The sequence below is a fragment of the Manihot esculenta genome, chromosome 13, assembly GCF_001659605.2.
Source record: "Manihot esculenta cultivar AM560-2 chromosome 13, M.esculenta_v8, whole genome shotgun sequence".
NCBI classification, from domain to species: domain Eukaryota; kingdom Viridiplantae; phylum Streptophyta; class Magnoliopsida; order Malpighiales; family Euphorbiaceae; genus Manihot; species Manihot esculenta.
The window spans coordinates 4,683,789-4,708,346 of NC_035173.2; the positions used below are offsets into that span (position 1 = coordinate 4,683,789).

The 24,558-nt window shown below is 34.6% G+C and overlaps 2 protein-coding genes across 6 annotated transcripts; both read left to right on the forward strand.

Moving 5' to 3' along the window:
- Window positions 1-4,217: 4,217 nt before the first annotated feature.
- On the forward strand, window positions 4,218-14,461 carry LOC110630181 (pre-mRNA-processing factor 39). Of its 4 annotated transcripts, none has more exons than XM_021777536.2 (14): window positions 4,218-4,417; window positions 4,929-5,415; window positions 6,647-6,756; window positions 7,251-7,480; window positions 8,087-8,254; window positions 8,816-9,179; window positions 9,676-9,819; window positions 10,889-11,041; window positions 11,159-11,275; window positions 12,045-12,125; window positions 12,255-12,404; window positions 12,762-13,052; window positions 13,470-13,583; window positions 13,957-14,461. In XM_021777536.2, the coding sequence occupies exons 2-14, from the start codon at window positions 4,947-4,949 to the stop codon at window positions 14,068-14,070; spliced, it is 2,505 nt and encodes an 834-aa protein (XP_021633228.1). In that variant the 5' UTR covers window positions 4,218-4,417; window positions 4,929-4,946; the 3' UTR covers window positions 14,071-14,461. The 4 variants fall into 4 exon arrangements, with proteins under 4 accessions (XP_021633228.1, XP_021633230.1, XP_021633229.1 ...); XM_021777538.2 differs by having other exon boundaries at window positions 13,960-14,461; XM_021777537.2 differs by having other exon boundaries at window positions 4,240-4,497.
- A 1,734-nt stretch (window positions 14,462-16,195) lies between these two features.
- Window positions 16,196-23,070, forward strand: LOC110629946 (nuclear transport factor 2). Of its 2 annotated transcripts, none has more exons than XM_021777165.2 (9): window positions 16,196-16,700; window positions 16,819-16,953; window positions 17,768-18,116; window positions 19,046-19,302; window positions 19,614-19,794; window positions 20,355-20,476; window positions 20,561-20,629; window positions 21,209-21,290; window positions 22,589-23,070. In XM_021777165.2, exons 1-9 carry the CDS (start codon window positions 16,662-16,664, stop codon window positions 22,732-22,734), a joined length of 1,380 nt encoding a protein of 459 aa, XP_021632857.1. In that variant the 5' UTR covers window positions 16,196-16,661; the 3' UTR covers window positions 22,735-23,070. The 2 variants fall into 2 exon arrangements, with proteins under 2 accessions (XP_021632857.1, XP_043805626.1); XM_043949691.1 differs by lacking the exon at window positions 16,196-16,700 and adding an exon at window positions 17,587-17,661 and having other exon boundaries at window positions 16,827-16,953.
- The last annotated feature ends 1,488 nt before the right edge of the window (window positions 23,071-24,558 follow it).

Sequence of the window (24,558 nt, forward strand, 5' to 3'; positions counted from 1 at the left end):
GCCCGCGCAGTCCTTTAGACTGAACAATCTGACTCCTCAGACTTTTATCTAAAAACACGGAGCAGAGCGGATCACCTGTAAACTCAAGTTCAGCAGAGAAAATTCAGTCTGCTGATGTGACATGATGAAAGATAACATGTTCAATCACTTCACAGCTCTGTCCGCATGCGCGGTGGAGAATTAAATAGCCGCTCGGCATAAAAATGGAGTCTGATTCTTCCATATGCACGGACCTGTATAATAGAAATAGGTGACACTGTAGCAGAAAAGCCGTTAGGCGCCACTAGCAGATAAATAAAAATGAATGAAATGAGAGAAATATCATTTTCTCTCCTTCTAAACTTATATAATTATAGTGTATCTAATATGAAAAAAAAAAAAAAACATTTGCGTGTATCATGAGCCTATCATGAATACAAAGAAATGCTTGCTTGGCATTTTACTATAGGTGTTTTTCGATTTTTTTATTTTTATTTTTATTTTTAATAAAGATTGCTCCTTTATCAACGTTTATCCTTAATAGTTAAGCAATAAGTGGCAATAAAGTTGCTATTTTTTCTTTTTATTACAAAAAAAAAGACAACATAATTGAGAATTTTATAAAAGCATTTTGGAGATGTAGATTGCAATAACTTTCATTAATAAGCTGAAAAAAAAAATCTGTACTTGAAAGTTGATATGGACATTAAACTAAATTAACATTCTCAAATTATCAAGTCCCAATTGGGATTTTTCCCACTTTAATATTTGATGTTTACCTAGGGCAAGATATTGCATATGAATAAGGACAAGCAAGCCAATTATGTTGGTTGTCTTTTATTATGTTAAAGAAGATAGCTATCTTCATGAATCAATCAATATCTAGACCTTTAAACTCTTTATTAGGTTTTATTATTTTTAAAAAAATATTATTTAGTTGATTTTTTTAATTTTAAATAATATATTAAATCACCTCCTATATTTTAAAAAGTCTATTAATTAATTTATTTATTAATTTTAATTGTTAATTTCAAACTAAATTCAACATATTTTAACTTTTCATTAAAAATATTAAAATATTGCTTTCTAATGGTGTTTAAAATTTTCTAACTCTTTAAATTTATTGCATTTGTCTCACTGTGAGTAATGTGAAGCAGAGCGTTCTGGGCAAGAGGGTCTCAGTTTGGTTCCATTTTCAATCTCCAATGTGGATTTTTTTTTTGGTTTCTTTTTTCACACTTTTTAGGTTTTTTATTTAAATTTGTAATTCAAATGTTATAATATCAGTGAATTATCATACCAACTAAACGTATTAATTTATATTATCAATGTATTTTAAAATATTTCGGTCTAAAACTAATGAATTGATCGCAAAAATCTCATTTAAAAATTTCATTCTAAATGTTAAAAAATAAACTTTGTTCACCGATGATAAATTCTTAAATCTTGAACTCTTTTATCCTTAGAATTCAAATATATTTTTTTGTAAATTTTTATATGTTTCATTGCAAATAGAAATTAACAATATTGTTATTCACATAGCATAAATTTGAAATTATAAGCTATACCGATTAAGTTTATGTGAATTTTTTAATTATAGATAATAAAATAGTTTTTCATAATGTTACTATATTCTTAACCCTATTTATGATATAAGTTTTCTTCGAGGCTAGAGTGGATAAGAGATACTCTCAAATATCTTTTCAAATCATTTACCACATTGAAATTTAAAAGGTTGCAAATAAAATTTTATTTTTCATTTGCCTTTTAAATGCTTGTATATTGTATTGAAGTGCCCAAATGAACAAAAGTCATGGCATATTAGAAATAAGGTCCACACTTAAGAAGTACAAAACTAATCCAGGAAACCTCAATTCAATTTCCATCCAAACCAAATCCCTATTCAGATGCCAGAAGCAACGGCGGTTGAGCCTCCGTGCAAATATGCAAACTCACATTAGGGCTGCCACCGATCACAACGCGTCACTGGTGTTTACACCGCCATGACCCACATTATAAAGCATTGATACCAGCAAAAAAGATATCGAAAAAAACACTACTCCCAAAACGATGAAAACTTAACATATATGAGAAAACACTGCAGAAAAGGTGCAAATGAAGTCAACCATCGAAGTCAACCATTATTAATGAGAGAATGGCCACCACAAATCCGTAAAATAGATGAACGAACAATCGAATTAGACATGTGCCACGATATTTCGCACCGAAAAAAATGATTAACCTATAACAGTTTCAGTCTACTATAGTTATGGAACCGTCTTTAAAGAATTTAACAGAAATATCAATATTGATTACCATCAATCACTAGAGCATACTCTAATTTCATCACAAAACCAATTTAAATTAAAACAAATCTTCTTCCATAATCTCTCGTACAAGTCCAAAAACTAAACTAAGATTATACAATTAAAAAAATCACAAACATGAAAGTCGTTGAAATAGAACGACTCCTGTTATAATAAGTTTCTATATCGTTTTCTCAAATAAAATTTGATTCACATAAATTTTTTTTATTTTTTATAAAGAGCACAATTTTTTTTATTGCTTTATTGTTTTATTTTTATTTATATTTTTTTAAAATTATAATTTACAATATACATTATTATTATATTTAATCAGTATTTTTAAATATATTATTTTACATTTTGAATTAAAATAAAATTTATAATCGAAAATAAACTTTTTTTTTCTTACTTCACGTGAATAGGTACCAAAGTGTCCCCCACAGCTGTATGAATGACAAAAAGTAAGTACAGAGGCTATTTCTTGATCAGGAATGCATATCCTTATCATTTGGTCAGCACAATGTTTCCACAAATATGGCTCATCCCAGACATAGTATTTGGCATCCTTTTTTATTTTATCTTTAGTGTGCTTAGGCATGTCAGAAGGTAAGTTACCTGTGGTCAAGTAGTTTACCATATCGGCGTACCATGGTTCATCAGACTGAGCAAGGAAGACTTGTTCAAGGAGGTCTTCTTTGGATTCTTCAGATCCAGGAAGGTGCTGTTCTGAGCTTGACTGCAAAGAAGGTGGGGTGGAAGAGCTCGCTTGCGATGGAGCCTGCAAAGAAGGCGAGGTTCGGCAGCCGAAAAGTGTCTGAGTTCGGCGGCCGAATTTCCTCAGTTTGCGGAACGAGCTGTGGCGATGGATTTGGCTTCCGCAAGTCAGTGGGGTTCGATGGCCGAAAGATGTTCGGCGGCCGAAGTTCGTCTTCCATCTGCGGATTATTTTTCTGAAGTGGTGCGGCAGAAGGCTGTGTTTGAGGAGCAGTAGGGTTCGGCGGCCGAAAGTGGACTATGTTCGGCGGCCGAATGTCTTCAGTCTGTGCTACCTCCACTTGCTGAATGCTGCAGATTGTTTCTTTTAGTTTCTGGTTTTCAATCCTGCAAAGGTCATCATCTAAAACAGAATCTTGATTTTCATTAAACACATCTTGACTCAAACAATCAATAATATCAAGTCCATAAACAGGGGACATGTCATGTGGATATTTCATGACATCATAGACATTGTACTTAATGACTTCCCCTTCAAATTCCATGGTAAGAGTACTATCATGCACATCGATTTTAGTTCTAGCAGTGCTTAAGAAAGGACGTCCAAGAAGAATGTCAGAACTAGTATTGCAACTATCTTCCTTAATATCAATCACATAAAAATCAGCAGGAAAGACAAGTTCATCTACTTGGACTAAGACATCTTCAAGTACACCTATGGGGTATACCACAGATCTGTCAGCCAATTGTATCACAACTCTTGTTTCTTTAAGTGCACATGCATTGAGAGATTTATAGATGGAGAGAGGCATGACATTAATAGATGCACCAAGATCACACATATAAACTATATTAATTTATTTAGCAAATTAAAATATAAATATAATTAAAAAGGTCACTATAGAAACTGTAAAAAAAAGTGTTTTTAATCTATTATCATAACTTATGCATTAATTGTTTTAATATTATAAATAATGAAGTCAACTTAATTAATAAAAATTTTTATATTATTTTTATTTAAATAAAATAGAGTGTATATACCATTTTTAATTTGAACTATGATTTTTTGATATTTCTTAATATTTGAGAGGAAATTACATATTTATTTCAAAATTATGTATTTAAGGACATATAATCTGACCGTCCAAGCCGAGCAGTTTTACTAAAGATTGGACGGCCCAGATCTATATTCAAAACGCACAATATTATACGGTATAAAAACCTGCGATCGAGGTGAGAGCTTTGGAGATTACTGTACTTTCGGCTTTTCGCGTTTTTGTGTTACCCACCAAAAAACCGAAACTCAAAACAAAGGGAAACCCCAAAAGCTCCTCGCCTCCTCCATCTCGGAGACGCCAAAGCCAAATCTACTACTCTCTGCAGCCTAAACGACGCCGCTTCTGTCCCGCCTGCTACTCGTGAGTTCCTAGCCATTGCTCTCTCTCCATTTCCCCTAAGCTGCTTGGAGTCACAGGTTCCCTTTTAGGGTTTAATTAGGGTTTGTTCTTTATCACTGCATTTCATTTTTCGGAGCTGTGAAGTTATTTGCCTCGAATTTTGAATCTGATTTTTGGTTCAAATGTCGTCTTCTAGATTTAATTCGTCAATTCACTTTAATCGCTAGCTGACTGAAGATTATTATTAATTTCATGGTTGCTTCTGTTTCGATTATTTATATGGTGGGGGAATTAATTCTTATGTTATCAGTCCCTCACCTCGTAGTGAGTTGTCCCGATTCTCTTGCTATAGTGAGCTTGATTTTTTTTTTTCTCTTGCAAAATGGGAAACAAGGGACTCAGAAATGGGGATTGAGAGGGAGATAGAGCCGCTAGTGATTGATATTTGTGGCTGTGAAGAATTTCTATTTATATATATATATTCCTGGCTTAACATTTGTGTTATTTTGTGCCGTTGCATCTTGTACAATAGAGGTAGAAGTTGTTCACTATGGGAGATAGTGAGATGGTAGTTGCTGAAGCATCTGCAGTCACGGAGTATGATTCGGCTGGATATGCTGCTACTGGCTATGGTGATACTAGTTCAAATGTTGTTACCGATTCTAGTGTTTATCCCACAGATGGTACTGGAGTTTATGCGGCTTCTGCTGATGGAGCTTATACTGTACCACCTGCTCCTAGTTTTGCTGATGGAAATATGTATGGTACAGATGCTAATTCTGTCATACAAGAGGCCCATGTTAATGCAACATATGAGACTAAGCCAGATGTTGAAAAGGGAAGTGCTAGTGAGAATTTAGTTGCTACAGGGACTGCATTGATAGCAGCATCTCAAGTTGCTGCTTATGACTCTTCTGTAAATGGCAGCGTTGGAGGTGATGCAGGAAGCATTACTTCAGCTAATGGTACTGCTGCGGATATTGCAGAGGGAGCTACTGCTGCTACTATGGATGGTTTGGGTATGACTCATTCCTTCTTATGATACAAATATGTTATGAGCAAGTGCAAGATTTATGTTACATTTAATTGAGCCATTTAAAATTAAAGTATAATATGATCTTTTAGCAGCTTAAGAGCTTCTGGCATCAGGTTTTGCAATTTGGGAATATGTCTCTTTGATGGATACTTACTCTTGGCCCGCTTCTGCTAACAAAGATCACGCATCTTTGTTACTTCCAAATAAAGTTGACTAGTGTTGTCCTCTCAGGAAAGCTGGATGTACATAGCTGTTATTGAAGCAATGCAGATAAAAGCTTTCATGACATCAATAAGCCGCATGTTTTCTTTTACATATTTTAGTTTTGATCCTTGATGCTATATTGAAGTAGTATGGGTTAATTTTTTCACTTAGGATGTCCATGTACACTTATAATCTTCTAGTAGTATTTCCCCCCTTCCTCATTTGAAGGAGAGGACAATCTTATTGATGGAATGGGAAGGAACTTGGAAGTGCTAGGATTTGATACCTGCTTCATTTTTTTGTGCAACTAAGTGAGAAAGTTAATGGTATCATAGTTTTTGACAAGGTAAATTTATTTACCATATTTGTGTAAGTCCACATTTTATATGATTTTGCTCTCATTACTCCATAGTGAAAATATAAGACCATGCTCACGCTTTCTCCCTCTCTCCCTTTTGAGCCAAACATGTGGGAACCACTTCAGTCCTTTTCCCATTCATGAAAAAACCACAATTCATGAGTTTCATGGCGCATTATATGTGTTTGATTGAGTAGGTAAATTGGTAAAAATGATCAACTTTATGCATGAGAAATTGCAATATGTCTAAAAGACAAGTTATTTAAAGTTCAGTTGGACTCTAGTTTGGGGGGACGATAAATTGGTGACGGCCTTTTTATCTGTAACTACTGTACTTATATCTTGGTGAACATGGAAGATTGTTTTTAATATAATAAAAGATGGAGCTATTTGAAGTCCAGATTTCCCATAATTCAACATCTTTACCTTAGACTTAGATGCTTTCTTTTTTCTAGTATTTCACCAGGATTTCTCATTTTGATTGATGTATCAATGTTTTTTTAATGTGTTATATTTGTTTGATTTATTAGGCCTGTTGCTAGTTCTGTATTGCCATTCTGCCTCTGGTCTTTCTTCAACAGTAATTGATGCAAATCTGACTCTCAAGCAATTTTTTAAGTGTTTTATTTGTTTTATCTTGTCTTCTTTGTAGTTCCACCAATGTCAGGCGAAGAAGAGCGATTGTGGAGTATTGTGAGGGCTAATTCCCTGGATTTTGATGCATGGACTGCCTTGATTGATGAGACAGAGAAGGTGGCAGGGGTATGGTTTTTCAGTTATATATGAACTGCTAATACTTTTTAGCCAGATATTTTTTCGAGAAGTAGATGACTAGCAGGTTTTGAGGGGTGTACTTTTTAGTCACAAAGCCAGCTGTCTTTTAATTTGACTGTGTTATTACGATAATGAGAATTTGAATAACTGACAATCCTTGATACAATTAAAATAGGAATTACTAAGATAATTTTAGGAACAAGCAAATGGCATTACATGTACAGCTACTTGTTTAAGATTTTGTTTTTCCATCTTACTTGTATTTGGAAAAAAAAAAAAGAGGGAGAAGGAGTATGTGTGCATGTTATCTAATGGGAAACTTATTCAAATTGATTAGATGTATGGATGTATCTAATAAATCCTGATTGAATAACGGCACTAAGATGTTGGAGTTTTCAATTTTCTATAGCTTCAAACTGCATTTATAGTATAGTCTCTTTCTTTTCCTGTGGGGCTGAGATTTTAGTCTAAATCTGGTGCAGGATAACATATTGAAAATTCGAAAGGTGTATGATACCTTTTTGGCTGAATTCCCATTGTGTTATGGGTATTGGAAGAAGTATGCAGATCATGAAGCACGAGTTGGATCTATGGACAAAGTTGTCGAGGTATATGAACGAGCGGTTCTGGGGGTGACGTATTCGGTGGATATTTGGTTGCATTATTGCATATTTGCCATAAACACGTATGAAGATCCAGACACCATTAGAAGGTAATTGCTGTTCAAATTCTCTTTCATATTGTTGCTATACATTGGAATCATGATGGCGTGATTTCCTGTGTCACAAGGATCTGGTGATTTTGTTGCTCTCTAACATCATTTCAGTATGCCTGCAACAGTGATTGCTCACATTATGGCGAGAGGTGTGATGGGAATGCTTTAGAAATGCATTAATCTGATGTGCAAACCCTTGGTTTTGAGGCTACTCTAGGGGTAGCTTTTCTTTTAGGATGTCAAATCTTTTATTCTGCCGTCATTATACACATTTCCTTCTCCAATGGTCTGCGTCATAGTAATGTAGTTGTTTTTGAATTATCGCTGTCTTTTACCTTTGACACTGAAGTGCATCAATATGCAAAATGCTGCTGGGAAGATCTCGTGCAGTTAAGGGCTAAGGTGACCTCATTCACTGCTCCATTTCAGACATAGTATGATTTTTATCAGGAAGGTAAATGCAGCATTTGGAAGTGTCATGCTGTTAGAGTGAATTGTTCCTTCTTCAACATTAGTCCGGGTGTCTCCCATTTATGGATGTGTCAGCATTGGCTGGGTCAATGTCTATATTGATGTCGTAATGCAAATTTTCTTGTGCATCAGGCTTTTTGAACGGGGATTGGCTTATGTTGGAACAGATTATCTATCTTACTCCCTTTGGGACAAGTACATTGAATATGAAGAAATGCATGCACAGTGGAGCCATGTTGCCATGATTTACACGAGGATATTAGAGATTCCAAATAAACGCTTGGATGATTATCTCACCAGGTAAGATTTTTATTATGTTGTCAGCATTTAATTACTTTCTGTTTATATTGTTGAATGTGCAATGTATTATCTGGATCTGATCTAGTTTGTTTTGTTGTGTGGCACACTGGCTTTAGGTGGTGAAATGTTCTGTTGCTAGCTTGGGTATTCTGTGCTTGATTGACATTTGACTTTTTAGTTTGTGTTGAAAGTGCCCATATACGATGTTTGCATGAGCAGAAGCCATGGCTTTCAGACTATTGTGTCTGCATCTGTATTTCGGAAGGATTTTTTTGGTTCACAAAAGATCCTCCCTTTCACAACCAGAATGTTTTTTCTTTTCTAACAAATTGCTTGTGGTGATTTCCTCGCCTTCAAATTATTAAACTTGACATAGAAAGCAAATTGTTATAAACTTACTGGGCCTACATTCTCCCATAGCTTAACTTTATGGTTTAATTAATGTAAAAGTTTTATTTATGTTCTGCTCTTATGGTCCTTCATTATCGATCATGCATCTTTTATTTTTGGTTGTGATGCGAATGTGCAATTTCTCATATACTGTTATTGGTGGGCTTACAGATTTAAGGCTTTTGCTGCAACTCACCCTTTATCAGAATTAACAACTCCTGAGGAAGCTGCTGCTGCAGTGCCCGCTCCTTCAGAGAGTGGTGATCAAGCAAACATGGGAGAAGTTCATGCTGATGCTGCTGAACAATCCTCTAAACCTGTAAGTGCTGGCTTAACAGAAGCAGAGGAGTTGGAGAAGTATATCGCCATTAGAGAAGAGATGTATAAGAAAGCTAAAGAGTTCGATTCTAAGATATCTGATTTTGAAAATGCTATTAGGAGGCCTTACTTTCATGTGCGGCCCATCAATGTTGCAGAGCTTGAAAATTGGCATAATTATCTGGATTTTATAGAAAGAGAAGATGATTTGAACAAGGTATTGGGTTTTGTTTACTGTCCATCCTTGGCTCTTTTTTTTTCCTTTGTAGTTTATAGTTGTCCTTGTTACACATTGACTCACAGTTAAATAATATCTGCTGCATCATATGCTTTATTGGCTAAACCGTTGGATGAAGCAACTTTTTAAACGGGAAATTGAACTGAGACTAACGCATGGGTCTTCGATTTGGTTTCTTTAAGGCTAAGTACTTCAAACCCTCATTTGTCAGTGGACATTCTAGGTTCATGTATGTGTTGAGATTTTATTCTTCTTAAAATTCATATGTTATGCATGCAGGTATCTTCTTGTCTTCCTAACCATCTATCTGTCAGGCAAGGAGGGTCCCTCCTCTCGTATTTGAGGGGCCTTTCTATTCCCCCAATGGAGTATTTCTTATGCATATCTCTTTTGTGTTTTGTGTTTTTCCCTTTTGTAATTAAATGGGTGGATCCATGAGCTTTCCAGTCTATAAGGTCATGTTTTTGTGATTCAGGTGGTGAAGTTATATGAAAGATGCCTAATTGCTTGTGCCAATTATCCTGAGTATTGGATGCGTTATGTCTTGTGCATGGAAAACTGTGGAAGTATGGATCTTGCTAATAATGCTCTTGCTCGTGCCACTCAAGTGTTTGTCAAGGTTTGAAGTTCTATATCAGGAATGTTTATGGATTTTTATCATTACTTGTATTGCAATTTGTTAACTAGAACCAACTGGTGTATTTTTTTGCTGGGTTTTAATTTTTAGTAGAATTTGTTTTGGTTTGGCTTCTAATTGGTCAATCTACTTATAAGTTAAAAATAACTACTTAAAATAAGTTAAAAATCACATATGACTCATCTACTTATTTTAAAACTTCTTTTAGACAAAGTAAAAGTAACACTTAATTACATATCCTTTTTGGTCATTTAACAAATTAAGTTGCCTTTTTAACCAAACATTTAAACTACTAACAAGTCATTGTAAGTAAATTTACCAAATAATTAACGTTAAATTGATTTAGAAGTTAAAAGTACATTTGAAGTCAAAAGTTAGAAGCTAGTAGTTGAACTAAACACCTTCAGTGTTCGAATTTGTTTTACAAATTAGAATGCTGCAGCATTTCGTATTCATTTCTGTAACATATTTCCTAGGATTTATTGGGAAAGAGAACCAGTCTTTTGAAACTAAAAGGTAAAGTGGGACTGTGGAATAAGAGACAATGGTCTCACCAGCTACCAGGGTTAAAAAGAAAGAAAGAGGAATATGGACATCTCAATTTAAATCACCAAATGTAATGGTAGTCAGTCAGTCAGTTCACTTGTAAAACAGTATATATTTAGAGCTATGTTCTAACACTAGAAGAGGCTGAAAGTTTTTGTGAGAATAAAGGCGGGTCGAGGGGCTGGGTTCAGCAAACAGCAATGGAAGAGATTAAGACGGAGGAGCATGGCTCTGCTAGTTATGTTGTTGTGCAGAAAGTCTTATGTTTTACATTCTATTATACCTTTTTTCATTTATATGCCCCAACTTTGAAATGAAAAGATACATGTGTGGTGGGTCTTTAGGCCATTCAAGTTCTTGAATTGTCACATGCTTGTGAACCATCTCTGCCATTGTAAAGATTTTTACTGAGATTTAAGATTGAGGGGAAATCACAGTGCTCTTATCCATTTTCCTTCTGGTGCTATGTCCTCACTTTTGAATTCTGTTCCATAAATTTTAACAGAGACAACCAGAGATTCACCTCTTTGCTGCCCGATTTAGAGAGCAGAGTGGAGATATACCCGGTGCCCGAGCTGCATACCAACTTGTACACACTGAAATCACACCTGGCCTTCTTGAAGCAGTTGTTAAGCATGCAAACATGGAACATCGGCTGGTAAGATAAAGTTAGCAGGCTTTTACTGCATGAGCATCACGCATATGGAATATTGATTGGTTTATCAGTTTCATATGGATGGATGTTTTAACTTGTTCAATTATTCTGTTTTTGCAGGGGAACCTCAAAGATGCCTTTTCTTTGTATGAACAGACCATAGCCATTGAAAAAGGAAAAGAGCATTCACAGGTGTTGCCTATGCTGTATGCACAATACTCTCGGTTTCTGTATTTGGTAAGTTCAGTTATGCCATCTGTGCGCCCTTTGTCCTTGACTTTTCTTGATTTATGTAGAATTAAGAATTACATTTCTGATTTATGTTTAGTTTCTTCTTTCTTTCTTTCTTTTTGTGATGCTATCCACACATCCTAATTGATTCCATGGTCAGTCATGCATGTGGTTTTTCTTCTTGTGTTAATCATCGAATGTCCATTTTCTTCTGAAGATAATATCTGGATAAAAAATTTATGAAACTAATGGAGTTAAATGAACTAAACATACAGCATGATGATGGACTGGCTATAAGTTAAGTAATTTTTCTTTTTGTATTTGAGTCTTAAAAATGACATTAATTGAAACTAGGACTCAAGGATTCATCTTCTTCTGGTTTTTTATAATGGTAAAAGTGTCCTTGCCACCAAAAAATTGCAATTTTGAGACTTAGCGCAGCTACTTGACAGTTAACACCAAATGTTTTAAGGGTGGGATTTCTTAATTGTCCCATTGTGGGGCCCTTAGTATAATGGCTCCTGTTGTGCTATATTTTACAAGTGACTAGCTTCTCAGATTGATGAGAAATATCTGTTGAAGGTTCAATCATCCTTGGGCTATGCATTTTCTGTTTCAGTTTTATCTTTTAAATTATAACATACACTTTATTAACGCTTTCTCACTATTACGAAGTGCTTTATATTTTAAATGCCCTTTGTCAACTGGTAGTTGTTTTCAGATATTCATTTTGTTTCTAAAGCATCTTTTTTTTTTTTGAGTGCCTTTTGGGTAGGTTGCGGGAAATGTGGAAAAAGCTAGGGAGGTTCTAGTTGAAGCACTTGAGAATGCCCCATTATCAAAACCGCTGCTTGAGGTTGTGCCCACTCTCTCTCCTCCTCCCCCCTCCCCCTCTCCCAAAAAAAGGAGTCCAATTTCTAATTGTTATCTCTTTGTTATTTCCTTTTAGCTAATATTTTCTGCCCTTTGTTTTATTCATGTATAGGCCTTTATATATCTAGAATCATTTCAGTCACTGCCAAAGCGGATTGATTATTTAGATTCATTAGTTGAGAAGCTTATAGTGCCCAACTCAGATAGTCTCAATGTGGCAAGTGCTGCTGAAAGAGAGGAGCTATCTTGCATTTTCTTGGAGGTAACCTTTTTTTTCCAAAATCCCTTTCTACTTAATGGGGAGATACCTTTATTTACTAATTCTATTTGAACTAACTTTCTGTAATAGATCTTGTATGCACTTAGACCTTGTAAACATTTGGCACATCAAAACGGGTCTTATACTTCTATAGTGGGTTCTTCACCTGATTTTTGCATGTGGCTTTTCATTTTCTAGTTTAAGCACAGTAAGATGCATCTTTGTTTTCTTGAGAGTTGAGACAGATTTTAACTGCGTATTTTGTGTAATTGCTAGTGTGCTACCCAAGAATGGTATTGGGTCAAGGTTTAGAAAGGGTTGAATGTGAAGTTGTTTTTCTCATTCTTTCAAATATTTCAGTTTTTAGGTATGTTTGGAGATGCTCAATCTATTAAGAAGGCTGATGATAGGCATGCAAAGCTCTTTTTACCCCATAGGAGCAAGTCGGAGTTCAAAAAACGTCATGCAGAGGATTATCTAGCTTCAGATAAGACAAAATTAGCAAAATCTTATGCTGATGCCCCTTCATCAGCACAGTCACTTATGGGTGCATATCCAAATGTGCAAAACCAGTGGGCGACAGGTTATGGCTTGCAGCCTCAAGCTTGGCCGCCTGTTACACAAGCACAGACCCCTGGCTATGGTCAACAGGTAGGTCTTTCTTTCACAATGGTTCTGCCTTAACATTTGTGTGCTGAACTAGTTGAATCTGCTAAAATTATTTCTTACTAGGATATGAAGCTCCTGCTTTGCCTGTCCAGAACAACGAAGAAATTCAATATTGCAGATACAAATACTTGCCTTAATTATTAAGACAAAAAGAAGTATTTTCTAGTTTATTGGAGAGCCATACAAAATATAGTGTATCAGTTCTCTTTTCTACCCATCAAGGTTTCTTTGATAGTAGTTCCAAATATCATGTTCTAGATGTTGTATCTGATACTAAAAAAGTAATTGTAGTTTGATCATTGCGCTGTTGCTACTTACTCTTTCAAATCCAAATGATATAAAATTATGTTGCGTATTGTGATTTGTGCTGTGAGAGTGATCAAGTTTTTCTTGTGATAGACTGCATATGGAACATATGGTGGTTATGGAAGCAACTATACTAACCCTCAAGCACCCACATCTGTTCCACAAACAGCAGCATATGGTGCTTATCCCCCAACATATCCTGTCCAGGTACAAAATGTTTTAATTTGATTTGTTTATTTTTCCTGTAAGCAATGCTGATATCTTGTGTGCTATTGCCTTTTTTGGCAAGTTCATTTAAAAAAAAAAACTTTAGTTCAGTTGCAATATATATATATATATAGGTCAAAGGGTTCGATTGCAATATAACCCTGCCGTTTAAATGTTATAGTTGTCAATTCTGAAATCTAAGAATGTCAATTCAAATCCTAAAATGATTAAATTTGCTTCAATTTGTACTGTTTTTCTTATAAGATTCATGATGAGATGATAATTTATTTATTTTGTTTGGCCAATGGGAATGTATACCCAGTTTCTTTACATGTTTTCCTTTTTAATGCTTATATGCATTTACATATTTCAGCAGGCTTACCCTCAACAAGGTTATCCACAAGCACAGCCACCTGCAGCAGCCACATTGGCCCCAGCTCAGCAGCCAGCTTCTGTTCCACAGCCATATTATGGAAGTTACTACTGAATTGGGAGAATCTAGTTTTTTGTGTTTTTTTTCCCCCTGTAATCTTTGTTGGCTTACCAGTCATTTTTCATGCTAAAATGCAAGGGAAATGAAGCGTCCAGTAGCTGAAATGACACAAGGGAATAGGAAGATGTTAAATTTCATCCGTTTTAGGTGCTACTGTAGCATTGTAGTTGGAACATCATGTTATCCTCAGCAATTTTTAGGTATTTTTGTTTTTGTTATTATTTTTTTAAAATTTTGTGGTTGTGAGAACCTTGACATTTTGCACGATTTTGCTTAGGATAGCTTTGGAGTTGATAATATGTATGTACTGAAGGAAAAAAGAATAGCAACTTGTTTGGAATGTGGTAAAATGGATGTTAACCTAAAATCCCAAGTCATTTTTCTAGCTGTGTTTGCTCTTGATACTAAATATGAGTGAGCGGCAGTGAAGCTAATTCTTATTATTTCATTTTTTACTGTAATTTGATCTATGCCACATTAATGTAATATTTTAGGTCCAAGTTTGAAATAAATATGACTTTTGAAGTGGCATTTAAGACTAATGCCTGGTTTGCAATTTTAATTTCCTTTTTGGAACAGATTATTTGTTTTAAAAGTTTAGTCAGATTTTCTTACAAATTTATAAATGGAGTATTATGAGAATTTGAACTCTTTCTTTATATTAATTAACCTAAAGTTATATTCATTTATTTATTTTAAATGGTCATTTTATTTTACCTGGTGGGTTGAACCAAAAATTTCCTGAATTTCGTAATAATAAAGGAAGCATGTGACACATTGTTTTTATTTTTATTTTTATTTTGTTATTTACATTTTAAAATTAAAGAGAAATAAAAGGCCTTGGAAAGAAAGTTTACTATAGATAATCAAGTTATAAAATCAAGTTCAATTGGTGTAAATATATTTTAAATATATCTTAATCTTATGAGTTTTTATATTTATAATTTAATTTTTTAATTTTGGATAAAAAGTTTTCAATTTTTAAATTTATTATAATTATAATAATTTTTTAAACTAATTTTGATATTAACTCACAGTATTATTATTTTTCCCACATAAATAATTTTATTAACTTAATCAAACTTTGTTTAAAACTTTAAACTCCTAATTATTTAAAATTCTTGATTAAAATTTTTATTTAAATATGAAAAAAATTAAATATTTTAATTATATAATTTAAGAATTTCATATAATTAAAAATTTAAAATTTTAATTAAAATTTAATTCTAATTAATTAAATTATTTATGTGATAAATATTATGTACGTTAATTTAAATTTTATTAAAATTAATTTAAAAAGTTATTATAATTACAGAAAATTTTTAAAGTTAAGTTTTTTTAAGTTAATAAATTTAAAATTAATTTTTTTATTTTTTATTAAATATTATGAAATAAAATAAATAATTTATCTTAATTTTTATTTTGAAACAAAAAAAAAATTTCATGCAAATAAAAAGAAAATAACTTGTGGAGTATAAAAATGACAATACATTTTCTCCCATTTAATTAACAAGAGAAATTCATGGAGAAAGAAAAATTTTGCTTATTTTCTCCTGCGTATTATCACCCAAAAGAGAGAGAAAATTGGCAGCAAAATGGGGAAGCGTAGAACTAAATAGAAAATTATATTAAATATTAGATAAAATATAAGTTAAACAATAAAAGTAAAATGATACTTGAATGCATTTTCTTTTCATTCATTTCTTTTCCAAATTAGATAAATTAACTTTATTTTTCTTTTTTTTTTAATTTTCCAAACATAAAAAGAAAATAGAGATTTTTTTTCCTTTCATTTTCCTTCTCTCGCATTTTATTCAAATAAAGATTCAAAGATAAGTAAAAGATTAAAAATAATAATAATAATATAAAAAAAACTGGGTGATCTGTTTTCTTTAATCCTAGTCAATTGTCTTGCCTGTTCAAGACCTGTAAAAAATTCTCCGTGGACAGTCCTTTCTCTCTCTCCATTTGTGTCCCATTGAATTTGATTACTCTGACTGCAGAGAGTATACTCTCACTCAGATTCCTTTTCATCTGCCACTTTTCTACTTTCTCAACCCTTCGATTAGATGACTTAATTACAATTCCAGTTTTGACTCACCATTTCGAACCGCTAATTTCTGTCTCATGAACGGTTCTGATCTCAAATCACTCTGCCATATGATTTCATGCGGCCATTCCTAGTCATACCATTTCTATTAACGAATCACAAACACATAGAGAGACTCTCCCCTTTCATAGATCTATCAACTTCCTTTGCTTCTCTTCTCTCTCTCTCTGCGCAAAACCCTCTTTCACACTTATATCTCATGATCTTTTCCTTCTCTCTTTCTCTCCAGCTCCCTGTTTGTGCGCTCGAAAATCTGCAAGAATCGATTTTGTTCTGTTTGAATTCATAAACCCAAGATTTATCATAAACCCTATTCTCGGGGTTTTAAAAAAAAATCAAGAAACACTGTTAGATCTGCGGCCTCATCAGCATCTTCATCACCACCAGGATAAGCCTGCTGTTTTGAATTTTTGATCTCCTTGGCTGCGCGCTTTTGTGCAGCAAATTAAATCGAAAATTTTGTTTTTCTTAAATAATGGCTAGTCCGTATCCAGGACCTGTTAGTGCTGTTCAGGTAATTCGTTTTCGATCAGTAGAATGATCGATAACTATATGGATATACTAGAATTTAGTTTCATGGAAAAAACCCAAAAAGGCTGAAAGGAAAAAAAACCTTTTCTTTTTTTGGGCAGGTGGGGTCGTACTTTGTAGGGCAGTACTATCAGGTGCTTCAACAGCATCCTGATCTCGTTCATCAATTCTATGCTGATGCCAGCACCATGATTCGTGTTGATGGGGATTCAAGCGAGACTGCTTCGACAATGCTGGTACCCTTTTTTCCTTTTTAATTAATGAAATCAATTGATGGATTCCCCCCCACCCCCAACCAACAAAAAAAAAACATGATTTGGTTTGACATACATAAATCAATGACGATTTGTTTTTTTTTTTTTTTGCTTTTCCTCTGATTTCTTTGGATGGATTGGGACTATGAAGTCGGTGATTCGTTCAGTTTATTTATTTGTTTTTGCTTTGAGTTATGAACATATCTCTTTTGTAGTTATTTTTTGTCCATTTTTTTCTTCCAACACCTGATTTGATTTGCTTACTTGCATTAACCAAGAGTAGGAAAATTGTCTCTCCCCTTGTAAACTGTGAGTGGGTTGGATTATCTGTGAAGTTTTTGGGTGTTCGCTTTTGAGGTGTCATAGTTTTGCATTGAAATCATAGGATATGCATTGGACATGTAGGTGTGTCCTTGAGGCTTAAACGATACTAAAAAATTGTAAATTTATTATATAGTATACATATAGCATGAACTGTTTGGTGATGGTTGTTTACTTCTTAGCAAAAGGTTTGTACTTTGTATGCATATGTACACAAACACCTGTCATCACATCTTCATTTAATTTTCGTTGTCAGCCATTATAGGATTTTCCTGTTCTATTTCTGCTTCATAGGTCCTAGCACTTGAACCTATAATTTAGTGACAGGACTCTCTTGATTCATTTCTGATTCTGGGCCCTAATAATGGGGTAATCTCTTTCCAAATAACCTTTTGTCTTTACTTTGGTGTTATCCTTTATTATTCTTGTAATTGCTAATTTATTACATCATTCTTCTCTTTTTGTTTCTCTCCAGCAAATTCATACTCTTGTCATGTCCTTAAATTTTACTGCAATTGAGATCAAGACCATCAATTCTCTTGAATCTTGGAATGGGGGTGTTTTGGTGCTGGTATCTGGTTCTGTTAAGAAAAAGGAATTTAGTGGCAGGAGAAAATTTGTGCAGACCTTTTTCTTGGCTCCCCAGGAGAAGGGGTACTTTGTTCTTAATGATATGTTCCAGTTCGTTGATGAGGAAATTATTTACCAGCAACATCCACCTTCCATCTCATCTGAACATTTGTACCAGCAATATCCTACTCCCGTATCATCTGAGGACGCTCATGACGCTCAACTGAATTCTTCTAGTCCTCCAGAGCCACCAGGTATTTTGTCAATGATGCCTCAAGGAATTGTTAGTTTTTCTACTGATTTTGCCTTAAAGCTTTGTGTAACTTAACACAAACCTTACAGGTTTTTGTGTTGAATTATGGATTTTAGCAGTGTAGTCCAAGCCTTTGGTAATAGGTAGAAGGTTTCCATGTGATAGCAATTGTGCAAATTGAAAAAAAATAAAGCTAATGCAATTATGACTAAAATTATGCTATTGTGGGTTGTTTTCATTAGGTATTTTAACATTAGTTACCACAAATATATTGGAACACTATTCGGTTGATGAAGTAAATTTTGTTCTTCCCTTCATTGCCTGGCACATCTTCCTTTTTTGTTTTTCCAGTTTGTTTATTGAACTTAGCATGGAAGCCCTCTATGTAATCATGGATGCTGGCTTTTGGGTTTTAGATTGATGTGGTAAAGGGCTGAGGTGGGAGAAATTCTTAAGCTTTTATCTACCAATTAAAAAGAGCAGGAAATCTCATGTTTCTAAAAGCGCCTGCTTGAAAATCTACTTTTCAGTCTTCAAGACTTATTTTTCTGTACCATCATTTGCGTCTAATTTATCAGGATCTTTGATGATACAGAGCATTATTTTCTGTTGTGTTTTGAGTTTGTAAGATTCAGGAAATCTAAAGATATTAGGACTACTTAAGGAAAAAAATTGTAGGAAGTAGTTTATTTTATTTAGTTGTTTTTGTTTGATTTGTAATTCCTACATAGATTTGGAATTACGGTTCTTAGTCCTAATATAATTAGGGTTAGTAAACTCTATGAATAGGGTTATTTCTCTACTTATTTACAGAATTTGTTATGATTATTGACTGTGGATTTTGAGCTAATGGATTGAGAAATAGTTTTTCGCAATTTGAGAATTCCTTTCTCACCCCAAATCCTCTAATATGGTGCTACATAATTGTAGTTTCTGACTATGTTTTGGAGGAAGAGGCCCGGGAGTATGTGAACTCAGTTCACTTAGAAGATGATCCAGTAGACAATTACAGTCTCCCAGAGCAACAGCAGCAACAGGACTTTGAGACTGAAGTTGTAGTTGAAGAAGCTTCTGTTGAGGAGACACCTGCTTCGTTTCAAAGTGCTGTGAATGTTGCACAAGAACCTCCAGCTTCTTCTCTGGAGGAACCTGTAGAAGAACCTCCAAAGAAAACTTATGCTTCTATTGTATGTCCCAATACTATTGCTTTTGCATGTGGTTTTCTTGGTTTTAAGTGTGTTTTTGCATTTGTGTTCTCTTCAATCACTAAAGTTGCTTGTCAACTCCATTCATGTGATGTGATGAGGTGAGATGAGATGTGAGATACAGAAGGGACAGTGGGACACAAATGTGTCTGGCTTCTGAGTATTTGATGGTAAAATATTTGAGGAAGAGGGATGCATGACCCAAGGGAATTTTTGTTTCTTGTGGTGTTTTGATTGCTGTAGATTAATTGGGACACTAATTTTTTTTTTCTGCATTTTTCTAAACATGACAGTTAAGAGTTGCGAAGGGGCAGTCATCAGTTGCTACTCAGTCATCTGCTAACAAGAGTGTCCCACCTATGTCAGATTGGAATCATATACCACCACCCCTTGCTCAGCAATCAGACTCTGGGTTGTCTCATGTGCCTGAATCTGGATTTGAGGCAACAGAGGAAGGTTTGGGACAAGACGAAGGTTGGACTCATGATTTTTCTTTGCAATATATGTTTATTATTGTAAATTGGTTGGCTGTTTGAGTGTTTTAGCATGGGCTGTACATTCTATCTGTTTAATTTTGGATAGAACATCTGATTTCTGAGCTTATCATATGCTAGAATCTGGCTAATGTTTTGGCTTCAGTTTATGAGCAAGGTCATATATACACGATCTTGATAACATCTGTTTCCTTATGAATTATTCCCCCAATATGTGAACATATGGTAAATATGTCTGCCATGATCTGTTTCTAAACAATAGTAAATTGCTGAGGGTATGTAGTTGATTGCTATATGTGATTTTTTCCTTCATTGATCCCGTCCCCACCCACTGACCCACACTCACACAAAGCAACCCAGAAAAAAAACAGGCGTTTCCTGTCTCTTTTATGTTTTGTTTTCACCGATGATGTTGGTCCTTATTTGAGAACTTGTTTTATATATGCTTGAAAACTTGAGAGAAGATATTTATTGCAATTATCATAAGATATTCATGGTACTTGGAAGCATCAAGTTATTCTTGATTCTTGTTTTGCTCAGGGGAACCAAAATCTGTGTATGTGAGAAACTTGCCCTCCGATGTTACTGCTGAAGAAGTTGAGCAGGAATTTAAGAACTTTGGGAGAATCAAGCCTGATGGTGTGTTCATCAGGAATCGAAAGGTGAATCTTTTGGTTTTCTCTTTTTGCTAAGTTCGTACTTGCACAACCTTGAAATAAGCTGATATAGCTATTTATTTTTTACAGGACGTGGTTGGTGTGTGCTATGCTTTTGTTGAGTTTGAAGACCTTGCCAGTGTTCAAAATGCAATAAAGGTCTGAATTTATATGATGTCTCTTAATATATGCTCCCTGATCATATATGCATTTAGCAGTGTTTTTACTGTATCCATGAACTTTTATGTGTTGTTTTCATATCATTAGATTCGACTTGCATTTCTGGTTTTATTTAATCACTTGATTGCTATTTTGGTAAGTTGGGCCTCGTCAAGATGATTTTGGCATCATGCTGTTGATAATGGTATTGTTATTTTTGTGATATTTTGATTTGCTATTGGCATGTGTTAGAGATGGATAACCAACCATCTCTAAAGGTTAAATAAAAATAAAACTGAATCCATGTATATGCTGTATTGCTTAATAGAAAAATCCTGATCACATTTGTATTATGACTTCTATTTTTGGTAGATGGATTACAGAATTTTCTATTTTTAATTAAACTTTTTTAGAAACTAATGGGACAAATATGGAAGGCTTCGTAATAATACTCAAGCCTACAATACTTTTCTTTACTTTTTTAACCATTTCTTATATTTTTAATGAAGTTTTTTGATTTATTATCAGTCTGGTATTTTGGATATATGTCAATCTGATGTAATCTTGTTTCCCATGTAGGCATCACCGATACTGCTTGCTGGAAGGCAAGTCTACATCGAGGAGCGAAGACCAAATAGTGGCATTGGTTCTCGAGGAGGAAGTACGTTCAGTTGTTCACAAATGTGTTTTCCTTATTCATGATTGTTTCTTTTTGTCTTTTGATATATAAATAATATGGATTTAATACTTTTGCATTCACATAATTCTCTTTGTTTCTGAGACATATTTAGATGCGCACTTTTTTCCACAATTTCTTTGCTAGTAATAGACTTTTCAATTTATCAATTTTATTGTCCTTGTGGATGATACTTTTGAAATGGTATGCCAGTAAGCAATATCAAGAGTGATTCTATGATAAAGAACTTAGGCTATGTTCACACGGTAATGCAATCAAAATTTCTATTGAGATTTAATAGAAAATTTGATTGTATCACATTATATTATGGTATACCAAACATAACATTAGCTCTAGGGCTTATATATGGATATAGGTTGCATGCAGTTAGTCTGTTCATTTGCTTGTTATTTGATACTGATCCATGAATGTAGCTATAGAAGTAAGGTAAATATATAGTGTTCATTTAGATCAATCATGCGGGTTCTCCTCTCTCTCTCTCTCTCTCTCTCTCTCTCTCTCTTCATTTGTAATCTGTAGGACAGGCTGATATTTATGTTAAGTATTAATGATGATTCGTTTCTGAACTTATACTTAGTTACTTACCTAAACTCTTTGATGAAATGCATTTATATGAGTGCAGTCCAATATCCTTCTTATGATTAGGTCAACCATTCTAGAGTTTTTGATGTTATAGCTTTTAAGGTCATAAAAGGTTGGGAATCAAATGACCCAAGGTAATAAAATTTGAAGAAATGGAATGTACTGCACGAAAAAAGATTGCAAGAATGGTTATCAAAAATACAGTGACTGGCCCAGGTGACTATTTACCAAAAACACAGGTCCTGTGGAAGTCATAAGTTCCTATGCTAGTGGTATAATTCTGATTCAGTGACCTCTCTGATGGATCACAATGTAATGGAGGAAATAATTTTATATCTGTACATAACCTCTATTACTAGGGTGGTAGTGGTGGTGGTCATAGTTTTAGAAGCTACTATGCGGAAAGTGATTTCCAGTTGTACTAGTATAGAAAAAATAACCAATAGTCTTGGGTTTAGATTCATATTATTATTTTGCTTCTATAAGTAAGGGGCTTTCATTTTACCAGTTGCTTTGATAGGCATCACTCATGTTATCCCTGTCCACCTGCCCTGCATTTGATGGTTTGCTTTGGATACTATCATGTACGATATGTTATAGTCAAAATAAATGTATAAAATAAGTTTTGCTTATCTTGTGCTTTGTTGAGACCGAGCTGCCATATGAATTTATGTGAGCAGGAAGGGGAAGAGGCAGAGGTGGTTACCAAACAGAGGCACCAAGGGGGCGATTTGGTGCCCGTAGTTTGGGCAGGGGAAGCAATCAAGAAAGCGGTGACTATGCAAGAACAAGAGGCAATGGTTTCTATCAGCGTGGCACACGATAAAAGAAAGGTTACTGAGGAACAAGATGTTCTGATGCAGGAAGCACTCAGGCCTAAAACCAGGTGTTTTTGATCTCGAGATCATACAAGGTTTTGAGTTATTAGCTCCTGGCTGATATTTTCTTTCAACATGTACTATTTGAGGTGTGTCTCATGTGGAGTATTTGAGATGTGTTTTTAAATGTTATTGCCTCTGATTACATTTCTGATCCCCTTGAATGGTTTTATATGCAATTCAAGTGGGAGATTTTGGTTAATTTTAAGCGTGAGGGAATGTGTTGTGTTGGTTTTATGGGTTAGAAAGGGCTTTTTTTGATTTCTAAATCTGATTTTCTTCTATCTGGATTTGCTCGACTCTTACTGATTGGTCACTTCCATTTCAGAATTCAAAAATGATCCTTCATAATTATAAACATATGATATTTGAATACTGATAAACTCTGCACCAAAGTTCCAAGATTCTGAAGTTTGTGATTGTTACACAAGTGACTTGTGACAATTAGCCAAATCATAAAACTCATGCATAACTTGCCCATCAAGTTTGTTCCAAATATTGAACTGATCACAAGTTTTTCTGATTTATACTTGCTGGTGTGCTTAGCTGCAAGTACTCTTCAGTTTAGTTTGGAATTTTCACAAACACTATATTTGTCGCAATCGGGAAAGCAAATATCTCTCGTCTTTGTTCCTTGACACGCCGGAAGGGTTTTACATAGCTGCCCAATTGTCTCCATCAACGTTTTCCCCCAAACGAGTGTTTGTGTTGTCCGTGTCTTCCCAAAAAGAACCTGTAAGAGCCATTAGTTCTTGATTGAAATGTAGGGGCATAGCGTCCAAATCTTTTTGCACATTGCACTCATTATCTTCTTCCTCTGTTTCCCAGAGGAAAGCATAGCATATGCTGCATATACATGGCTGTAAAACAAGGATTAGAACTCGTTTAAAGCTCGAGCTCGAATACAGTTAAAAAGTTATTTAGAAAAAAAAAAAGAAAAAAAATCTGAGGAACATGTGCCTATCACGATGTAGCTCCCTTGCTAACTTTGCATACTGTGATAGAACTTCGCCATCTTTAGGATCTACTCCTAGATCTCCGTTTGACTGAAAAATAGTTCTGTTTTTACTGAATAACAAACGGGTTGCCGGGATTTTCCTGCACCATCTCCTTTTAATACTCCTTTGTGCCACCCATGTCTCCATCTCCACCTCCCCAGTGATATTCACCACCACCACCACCACTGCTACCTAAGCCACCCCTGCCATCAATTCCTACCCCTCTTGCAAGATAAATTTCTTTGCTGATCAACCCTCTTTCATCTTCAAATCCCACGTTCAAACTTCTATCCATAATTCCCACTTGCTCACTAACAGCCATGTTCTCCATCTTACTACTCAAGCCAAAGGGGCCATCTTCCCTTGGCGCAAATGTATCCACTTGTTTTTTTTTTTTTTTTTTTTTTCTCTTCATCTGCTATGTCACCACCATACCATTATCGCCTTATCTACCTCTTCTTCGTAGCAAACTCTGAAATTGCAGAGCGAAAAAGAGGGAATGGTTATCAACATCGAACACTTTTGTCTTGAAGAAACCTTCTTGGGTAGGTTTGGATTTGAGCAATCTTCATTATTATTACTGCAAGAAACATAAGGCAGTCCTTCAAGGTTGCCTTCAGTTCGGACAGAACTCGTCAATGACCTTTGAGGGAATTGTCAGAGAATTCAGCAAAAGAAGGAGACATGGGAGAGGATTTTGAGGAGACATTAATGGTGAGATTGAGACGGATTTTGGTGATGAAAAGGAGACCTGTTTGCCAATGTAATAATATT